Source organism: Hipposideros armiger, unplaced genomic scaffold, assembly GCF_001890085.2.
Source record: "Hipposideros armiger isolate ML-2016 unplaced genomic scaffold, ASM189008v1 scaffold_867, whole genome shotgun sequence".
NCBI classification, from domain to species: domain Eukaryota; kingdom Metazoa; phylum Chordata; class Mammalia; order Chiroptera; family Hipposideridae; genus Hipposideros; species Hipposideros armiger.
In genome coordinates, this window is record NW_017732217.1 from 78,058 (window position 1) to 88,340 (window position 10,283).

At 48.5% G+C, this 10,283-nt stretch overlaps 1 protein-coding gene across 2 annotated transcripts; it reads right to left on the bottom strand.

Annotated features, from left to right (window-relative positions):
* Nucleotides 1-197: 197 nt before the first annotated feature.
* On the bottom strand, nucleotides 198-10,164 carry FBL (fibrillarin rRNA 2'-O-methyltransferase). 2 transcript variants are annotated; one of them, XM_019629762.1, is made up of 9 exons: nucleotides 10,058-10,164; nucleotides 5,223-5,399; nucleotides 5,013-5,114; nucleotides 4,825-4,919; nucleotides 3,578-3,748; nucleotides 2,537-2,669; nucleotides 1,350-1,462; nucleotides 434-579; nucleotides 198-301 (listed from the first exon to the last, which is right to left on the bottom strand). In XM_019629762.1, exons 1-9 carry the CDS (start codon nucleotides 10,065-10,067, stop codon nucleotides 277-279), a joined length of 972 nt encoding a protein of 323 aa, XP_019485307.1. In that variant the 5' UTR covers nucleotides 10,068-10,164; the 3' UTR covers nucleotides 198-276. The 2 variants fall into 2 exon arrangements, with proteins under 2 accessions (XP_019485307.1, XP_019485308.1); XM_019629763.1 differs by lacking the exons at nucleotides 198-301; nucleotides 434-579 and adding an exon at nucleotides 1,689-1,768 and having other exon boundaries at nucleotides 1,360-1,462.
* Between the last annotated feature and the right edge of the window lie 119 nt (nucleotides 10,165-10,283).

A 10,283-nucleotide genomic window follows, 5' to 3' on the forward strand; every position in this document is an offset into this window, starting at 1 on the left:
GAGCTCACCGGCACATATGCGCAGTGAGCTACCAGCCCCGCCCAAGCGCCGAAACCAAGTTACAGCGGCGCACAAGGTAGCATGCGCTGTGTAACCGGATAAGAATGTCCACCCCCACCACCACGCAAGTCGACAAAGGGCGCATGCGCCCGGTTGTCACTGGAGGTCGCCAAGCAATCAGCTGAGCAGACAGGAGCGACAGATGAGTCTTTTAATAGAAAAACACACGTGTAACAGTAGCAACACAATCTCTCACAATCCAGGTGGTTCTGGGCTTCAGTTCTTCACCTTGGGGGGTGGCCTGTGAGAGGAAGATGAGGAGTGTCACTGCTTGTCACCACTGTGCGGGTATGCCTATGAAGTACTGACCCGCGCGTCTCTGGGTATAGGGGACAAAAGGTATCTGTCCTGGTGAACTGGGTTTTCTGCTCACCTGTATACACCCACGACCACAGCGTGGTCTCTTTCGTATGGCTCTAGGGTCAACTGCTCCTGGGGCTTCATGTTCTCCTGTTGCATCTTTTTCACTTCAGAGGCAAACACTGCCTCTGCAGAGGCTGTGGAGTCAATGCAGTTGGCCTAGAGAGAAAAGAGGATTTGAAGTCGGCAGCAAGGTTTTGGGTTATTTTACCCTTTTTTGTGCTCTTTAAACCAGAAGTATTTATTTTATTAGAAATGGTGAGACTCAGGTTTTGGAAATTTTCAGTTTGCTCTGGATTTGGAAAAGGAAGCCTTCAACAGAGCCCTATTTATCTAAAAGTCAGTTTATATTTTATACTCAGGGTTTGTTTTTTTCCTTCTATTTCCTCTTCTTTAAAAGTAATAATGAAGCTGAAAATATGAAAATAAATGTAACAAAAATCTAACAAAATGGTGAATTTGGTGTAAAGTTCACTGTATTTCAAAATAAAATGTTTTTTAACATGTACCTAATATTTATCTAGTATTTATTCTATACCAGGCTCTGTTCTAAACACTTCACATGTTGATAAATTTAATCCTTATGTCAATTCTCAAAAACAGGACTAATATTTTTATTTTACAAGTCAAGCAACAGGCACACAGGTTAAGTTACTTGCTCAAAGTCACACAGCAAGCTGGAATTCAAACTCAGATGGTCAGACTTGGTGATCATGCACTTCACCACAATATTCTATTACCTCTTTCAATCCAAAATTGTTTGTTTTGCAGAAATTTTTCATCATGTGCTACCTGGGGGCAGAGGATGGCTTACAGGGAGCTGGGTAGGGATAGAGGCTGGGAACTGAATGGATTCAGAGGGATAGAGTCTCCCTTGCTTTGACTGGCTGCTTGGCAATTACTGATAGAGAAGATATGAAGCCCTGCACCTTAATGGAAATCACGAAGTGTCCTCCATTACGTAGGAAGGTGTGGGCATTCAGGGCTACAATTCGAGTCTGGTCTGGCTGGGCCACATCAGCGAAGATCACATCCACCATTGCTAGGGAGAAAGAAGTGGAAGTTAAAAGCTGGGTCCACTGGATCTTCCCAGCTCCTCCCATGGGGCCTGTGCCCCGTCACCAGTAGGTTCCTGGCAGAGTCTTTCCTGCCTCCAGTCTCACTTCCCCCCACTGATCCCCCTCCCTCCATGGTGCCCCCAAGATGGGTTCAAAACCCACAACCACACGATTCATTCACGCCTCTTATAAACCATGGTTGCCACCTACTCTGTGGCCAGCCCCGGGCCGGGCGTGGGGGACAGAGAGATGAGTCAGACCCGGACCCTGCCCTCGAGACGCTCCCGGGTCTGGGGGGGAGACAGACACGTCATCAAAAAGGCAAGTAAAGATGAGCACTTACAGGCAAGAGGGTCTGCAGGATTAGCAGATGAAAACAAATTACAGGATAAAGGATATGGTATGAGTACATGGAAAAAAACTCATAGAAAAACCAGCAGAATGCAAAGTAATATTTTTAGGGCAGTGTGACTTAAAAAAAACAAAAAACTTAAAGAAATGAAAAGATGGTGTGAGGAAACTGACTTTTTTAAAGCAGGAAGAGCAGACATCAAACTGTTCACATAAATTACCTGGGGGTGATTTATAAAGCATTCCATTTTTATATTATGCTTCTGAATTTTATTAAAAAACAAAGCCATTAATATTCACAATAGGCCCCTCTGGACCAGGCCACACTCAGTTTATGCATTCTGGGTTCTGATCTCACCAGATGATGAGGAGGAGGACCCTGGAAGGAGGCTTTTCTACATAGGCCAGAGGCAGTATAAAAGTACTGTTTTAGCGGGAAGTAGGAAGTATGGGGGGGCCTACAGAGAGGGGCAAGAAATCAGAGGAGAAGAGGCTGGCCCTTTGAGGGAGCCAGACATCTGAGACCCTGAAGCAGGACCACCACCTTCACAACCTCACCTGGCTCCCCCCACCCTTTTCATTCCTGCAGACTCAAAGAGGCCTGCTCATCCACTCCAATTCCATCCAAATCAGGACTTTGCAGCCTCTTCCAGGAAACCTGGAGTGGCCTGTCCTATCCCACCTGGGCCAATCCCCAGGCCCCTCACCAATGAGCATGCGGTATTTGTGGGGGTGCCGAGCATCTTCGATGACAGGAATAATATTGGTCCTCTTCTTGGCCAAGTTAATGAGGTCCCGGCCAGAGCGGTGGGAGAACTCAACTGCATAGACCAGTCCATCCTAAAATAAATAACAAAGATACTAGTTCTCATATATGGAGCACCTACTTTGGGCCCATACAATGCATGAAGCATCTCTTCAAACTCCCAAATCAAAACCCTACCCTTTAACAACTATTGTTACCATGTCCATTTTACAGATGAATAAACTGAGGTGTAGAGACATGAAGTCATTGGCCCAGGGTTATTCACTCCCGCTTTGCCTGATCTGAAAGCCCATGCCCCCAGTACAGGCATAAAACCAGGAAGCTAGGGCACAGGGATAAAGTCATAACAGCCAAGGATATCTGCAATAGGCCAGGCATTGCTCTAAGCATTTTGCAGGAATTAACTCCTTTATCTTCACAACAACCCTATTTACCCAGAGAGGTAAACTGAGGCTCAGAGAGATTAAGTAACTTGCTGACAGCCTATCACTGTTAAATGCCTATACCATTTAAGAGCCTGTGTTTTTAACCACTAAATGACACAGCCTACAATACAGTTGAGCTAGGGGTCATGAAGTGAGACGCACAGGTATCCCCTGAACAGAGAGCCTGTATAGCCACACAGAAATGCTGACCCAGAAGCTGAAATCGCCTGGTTTTTTTTCAAGAGAAACCAGACCTCCAGATTTTGGGGGCATAACTTGTTTTAAACAGCAACCAAGTCAAATAGTCTGATATCTACACACTTAGCTCTGGTCACCCCAATGCTCATGCCCCTTCCCTCCTGGCCAAGAACTCAGGAGTGAGGCTGAATGAAGTTTGGAGAGCAGGCAGTTCAAGTGCCTTCTACTCAGGCACTCTGAGAAGGGCCTCACTGCAAGCCATGCTGTGCAGGGCTTCTGGCTGGCAGAGGAGGTGGCCTTTCTCCCCCTCCTACCTCACCACCAGCCCTTACTCACCCCCCACCTCACCGTTCACTCACTGGGCCTACGATGTCAGAGACATGAGAGACAGTGGTGCCTGACGCAGCCCCTAGGTAGAGCACTTTGGCCCCTGGCTTGATGTGGATCTGGTCCACGCCACCCAGGATCGCTGCCGCCAGCTTAGAGCGGAAGGGGTTCCAGGCGCGGTACTCGATTTTGTCCTCTCCCTCCTGGGCAAGAAGAAATGGGGATGGAAGTCAGTGCCAGACTCTCTTGTGAGACCCCACTGCCCTTAACCCTAGGGCCCTCAAAGGGATGGGTACTCAATCACTGTACAAGAAACAAATGTGGATAGATATCAGTGACCATGACAGGTGCAGTGCCTGCCCTCTCATGGAGGTTACTGACTCAAGGAGAAGGGGCAGTGATAGACAGTAAACACAGACAAGACCGTACCAGACAATGGCAAGACCTATGCATTCAGTCCACAAACATTTACGGTGCCAGCACATATTGTGTGCAGACCCTACGCTAGGCACACAGTAACTGAGATAAATACCCCTCCCCCCAAGGAGTAAGTATATATTGAACTGACTCACACACACATACACACAACATAGCAGCGAATGACAGGTGCTAAGGAGAAAAGAGCAAGCCAGGGAGAAGATATGAAGTGTGGGAGCAGGGCGAAAGACAGGTGATAATGAGAAAGGGTGGCCAGAAAAGAGCCAAGGAAACATGTGAAGCAAACCTGAAGGAGGCGAGGGGCCATTCAAGTTACCTGTGGGGAAGCTCATTCTAGGTGGCAGGACAGGCAGCAGAAAGGCCCTGAGGCAGGAGTATGCCTGGCCATAAAGAAGATGACATGGGACAAGAAGGCAGGGGACAGGAGGTGAGGGCTGCTTTCCACAGACAGGGTGGTGCAAGGTGGTCTTGTGAGAAAGATGAGGTGACACCTGACTAGAGACGCTGGTGATGAAAGGGAACTAGCCAGGCACAGAGCTGGGAGCAGAGTATTCCAGGCAGAGGGAACAGCAAGGAGGTCCGTGCGGCTGGAAGAGGTGGGAAGAGGTGATGCCAGAAGGTGCAGGGCCTTCAAGGCCACACTGAGGACTTGGGACTTGAACCTGCAGGCAATGGGGAGTCACAACAGGCATCTGGGGAGGGGGTGCGTGATCTGACTCGTGTATTAAGATGATCTCCCTGGCAGTCATGGGGAGGACACATGGTGGAAGCAGGGAGACAAGACTGCTGGTTACAATATCATCTGGGGCCCCAGTGGCTTGGACAGGGGCCCTGGTCTCACCGAAATCGAGACTCTCTTCTCTCCATAAACTGATTCTCCAGGGACCAGATTCTTGGTGACTAATGCATCTTCCTTTCCTCGACAAATGAAGACACCTGGGTGAGGGGATCAGAGCAGGGGTGAGGACTCTGGGCCCATCCCCCTCCTCCCCCAGCAACCGCAGTGGGTTCCCTGCCTTCCTCACTCACCCTCATGCCGGTGTGGCTCCACCATCACATTCTTCCCTGACTGGTTTCCTCTTTTTCCTCCCCGACCACGACCCCTGTTGCCACCAGGCTGGAACCCGCCACCTACAAGAGAGAGACGCAGTGAGAGAGGGACACCCCATATCTCTTTCCCTCTCCACTCCCCAAGCCTAGGGAAAGCATCCTCCGTCTCATCTCCCCAACCTCACTCACCTCTTCCTCCGCCACCTCCTCCTCCTCCTCGTCCTCGGCCTCTGAAGCCTCCACCTCGACCTCGGCCCCCGCCAAAGCCCCCTCGGCCCCCGCCAAAGCCCCCTCGGCCTCCGCCTCGACCACCACGGTCACCAAAGCCTCCTCGGCCACCGAAGCCGCCCCCACGGGGGCTGAAACCTGTGGTGGAAACAGAAACAGGAATTGGTCAATGAAGCTCCTCCTGCACCTCATAATTGCCCTCAGGAGGGAAACTGGAGAAACGTGCACCCAGAGATGTGTCCACGAATGTCCACAGCAGCAGGAAATCAGGACTAACTCAAATGTCCACCCGCAGAACGGACAAATAAAATGGGGAACATTCACAATCAACAACGTAAAGGACCTACAGTTACATACAACAGATAAATCTTAGAATCAAAATGTTAAGTGAAAAATCAAGTCCAAGGAAACCATATCCAACATAATATCCTTTTCATAAAGTTCAGCAACAACTGAAATTAAACAATGCTATGCTGTGGTGATATCTGTGGTAACCCACATGCCACCCCCCGCCCCCAAAGAGGCAAGGGAATGAGAAATACAAAACTTATGATACCGGGTAACAGGAGGGAGAAATTATGGGGTTAGGATAGGGCAGGGGTACATAGATAGATGTAGGTTACTATCAGTATTCTGCTCTCCTTGGTTGGATGGTAGATTCACAGAATTCATTCTATTTTCAATACTCATTAGTCTGCAGGAAAGCAAACACTGCATGTGCGTGCTCAGCGGCAGTGGTGTCCTGCAGACCTTGGAAACGTCTTCCTGCCCTCCCACACCTGACCTTGTGCCTGGAACAAACGTGCCAACCCGCAAACAGAGGGGCGTTCTGCATGATGTCTTTCCTGCTAACTGATCTCCCTGCTTCCAAGTTTGCAAAAGGCTCTGCCAGCTCAGGGGAAAAAGAAGAAAAATACCGAATTGTCCTTTATGGATGGGCAACAGTTCATAAGCAGTTTAGGACCTATGACAAGATTGAAAGTTTAAGAAAAAAAAGTTTCAGAAACTTTGTTTTCATCACTTCAGGATAGCGCCAATGATCTTCACTGAGCACAAAACAATGTTTGAGGCAGACAGAATTCTCCTGGTGCTAACGGATTCAATATCTGACTTTTGACAGTTTCAAAAGTTCTTCAGTAACAGTCAGAAAAGTCACAAGTTATAAAACAATAGTGTGAAAATTTTTAGTATGGGCTGATTTAAAATGATCTGACTTGATGTAAACTATTCAATAGCAAACTTGAAGTTTTTGTGAAGGTGTGTTACATTCACACCCATGAAAGCTTCATGCATCTTAATGGCATTAAAGATGAAAATGTAGAACTTATAATAACAATTCCTAATTTGATTTTTAACAACTAACAGTTTCAAAACCCACACATAACCAAGAGTTGTTTACGTATTCTCTTCCACTCCCCCAACAGTCTTCTGTCCAAGTGGCAGCTAGTGATCACCCTTTTTAAAACAGGCATCAGGTCTCATCATTCCCATGCCCAAATCCCTTCAATGGTTTTCCATCACATTCAAAGGAGATCAATCACTGGCTTCCAAAGCTCTAAAGCAGTGGGTCTCACCTTCAGCTAATCCCTGGAACCTAGACATCTTGATCTATTGATAATTGTCTGGGGTGGGGGCCTAGGAGTGGGGGCTTTTGAAAGTTCCCCAGGTGATCCTAAAGTGCAGCCCAAACTGAGACCCACCATCATAGGGCTCTGGCTTCTGCTGACTTTTCTGACCTCATTCTTTCTATGCTGGGCAGCATGCCCCACCCACCACCAACAAATTAGCTCTCCAGTTTCTCAGCCTTTAACAAATGCTGTTCCCACTGCCTGGCTCTCGTGAACATGGGCTGGACTCGCCCACTCCTTCTCTGTACTCAGGCCTCTGATTAAATGTTCCCTCCTCAGAAGGGCCTTCTCAGAAAGGCCTCCACCTTTACCCTGCTTTCTTTTTCTTCCATCAATTACCATCCATGGCACTTGAAATATTACTGCTTGCCTCCCCCATGAGAATCATGCTCCAAGTGGACAGGATCACTTGTTCTGGCCACCACTGCATCTCCAGCACACCACCACTGCATCTGGCACAAAGTATGGGCTCATGAAATACTATATACACTGTTAAGCCTCTGGGTTCTGCCGCATGGAGAAAGCAACCCACTCTGTTCATTCAGGAAGTAGGTGATCAGATGGTGACCAGAGCCATGGTCCCTCCCCTCAAGCAGCTCCTGTGTTTCATACAGGGAGATGGCCACACCATTTGCAACCCTAGAGAGTAGGGAAGGTTCATGGGAGTCTTGTGAATTTCATCTGTAAGGTGGCGATAAGGCGATAACACAGTGCTCACCTCACAGAGTTGAAAGATTAAATGACTTAATACACACAAAGCACTTAATACACCGCCTGGCAGACTCAAGGCAAAGTTCTCCCTCCCACTTAGGGGAGAAACCACTAGACCTAAGAGACTTTCAACCCCTAGGCCTGATAGAACAGAGACCTGGAAAGTGTGGGTACAGGCATGGGGTACAGTGGGCACAAATGTAAACTTTCAGTCCTCGATACTCAAAACATACCTAAGCCATTTCAGGTTCTGGGGCTCTTAAAAAAATGTACTAAGGTAATCATTTCAAAATATATACATATATCAAATCAGCAAACTGTACACCTTAACCTTACACACCTTTATGTCAATTATATCTTAATAAGCTGGAAAAAATAGGTATATTTAAAAAAAAGAAAGAAAAATGTACTAAAAATACCCACTCAGAAAATCACACATTCACACACACTTCTACAATTTTTTTTTTGGAAGAGGGGATCCACAGACCCTCTGGTGTAAAACTGCTCTCCTCCCATAGCCTTCCCCACCTCAAAAATGGCAACTCCGCCCTTCTAGTCACACACATCAACACCGTTAGTTATCCTTGAACTCCTCTCTCATACCCACATACGAACTGTTGGCTGTTTTCAAAATGTATTCCCAAATCGTGACAATTCGTTAGCCAGGTCCACTGCTACCACCCTGGTCCAAGCCATATCATCTCCTGGTAGATAACAGCAACAAATTTCCTCACTGATATACCTGCTTCCACTCTTGCTCCCCCAAGTCTTTTACACACAGAAGCAAGGGGATCCTTTTAAAAGTGTCAGTCAAGTCTGACTGTGATCATATCCCTGCTCAGAATCTCTCAAAGGCTTCCTCTCTCAATCAGACTAAAATCCCCACTGAAGAGCTTACTCCTGACAATGTCCTCAACTTCATATCCTAACAGTGGGGGAAGGGTTGGGAGGAAGGCACATTTTCTGTTTCTGGGAGAATCAGGCTATAGGATACCCGCAGGCATTCAAGGGTCTCAGTTGGCGATACACAGCCTAACACCTCCCACCCCACATTAGATCCCCAAACACTTAAGAGAAAGGGAACTTCGGCAGGGACACAGGTACGCAAATGCTCCTCCCCACCAGATCACTCCATCTCTCTACATGCTAAGAGAAAAAAAAAGAAAGAAAAAAGAAAACCTGTACTAGAAAACAGACCCTTTCTGTCACAGCGGGAGATTTCCCCAACTCCAGTGGAGCAAGGTGGGAGAGGGACAACCGCCTAATTTAGGAAGAACTGAGGCACCAGGGGATAGGATCCTAATTTTGTTCCCCTTAAGAAAGCTAAAAGTAACAATTAGAGCCAATACTATTATGTTAAACACTGTGCTATATTTTCCAGCTTTATTGACATGTAATCGACAAACAACGTTCTCTAAGTTTAAGGTGTAAAACCTATTGATTTGATACACATATACTGCAAAATGATTACCAGGTGTTATTTTTTCTTAACATGATCTTAGTAAATTGTAACTGGGTGCCATTTTACTGATGAGAAAACTGAGGCTCAGAGAAGTAAAGCTACTTGCCCAAGGTCACACAGTAGGTTAAGAAGCAGAGCCAGGATGAAAACTTTGAACTGAGGCCCTTCTACTTTCAGAGCCAGGGCTCTCCGATGGGGTGGGTTCATCAGAATCTCTAGGAAAATTGAATGAATAAAACCACTCATGCCCTGTGACTACCTCCCTCCCCCACCGCATGCTAATCCTATCCTGGGATTGTGAAGTCTCATCTTGGGAGTTAAGAATCACTAGGCCCAGGATCTCCACTCCATCCTCAGGGACCCGCCCCCTGGGGAGAATAGAAGGCAGGAAAGTGGGCCAGAGAGGACCACATACTATCAAGCCGAAAGTCCTCATCCACTCCGACACTCTCTGAAAAGGTAGGCTGGGGGCCAAGGGGACGGCGGTAGCAGCGGCAACAGGGGAGGCAAATGGGGGTCTGAAGCAAACTCAACTCCCAAAATCTCCACCTCTGAATCGACAGATCCCCAAAACCCACGCTCAAAGATCGAAAACCCCAGGTGCCTGGATCCAGACTCTGGGTCAGTAAGCCCGAATGCCGCCCATAGCCCAATTTCCAAGACTCCTATTGACAGCCTCAATGAGACGAAACCCAGTTCAGAAACGCCCCCAATCCGAGGCCCAAGACCCTCGACTAACGATCGTGATCTCCGAAGCCAGTCACAAAACCTCCAGACAAGGAGCCCGAACCCCAGACTCAGGATCGATCATGGGGCGGAATCAAGACACTCTCCTACACGAGACCGGAACCAGTACCCCCTCCCCACACAAGACCGAACCCGGATCTCAGAACCCCTGTCCCCAGGCCATGGCTCCACCCCTCCGATCCCGATCTGGCATCCCGGTCCCCGCCCGACCCCAGACCCTGACCCCCGACCCCAACCCCTGCCTGCACCTGGCCTCATGGCGACCGCTGAGGTGAGTGGCTCAAGAGCCTGCTGCGTCCCGGACCCCACGAGTCTGGGGCTTTCGCACGTGGAAAGGAGCGCGCGTGCGCGCGCGCGGGGACGTACGGCGTGTGACGTAACCACGCAGCCCCACCCCTCGGAGCCCCAGTCCTGCCCAGAACCCAGCGCGCACGCTATGGGCGGGGATTCCCCTGATCGGGTACCGCTCTCTCA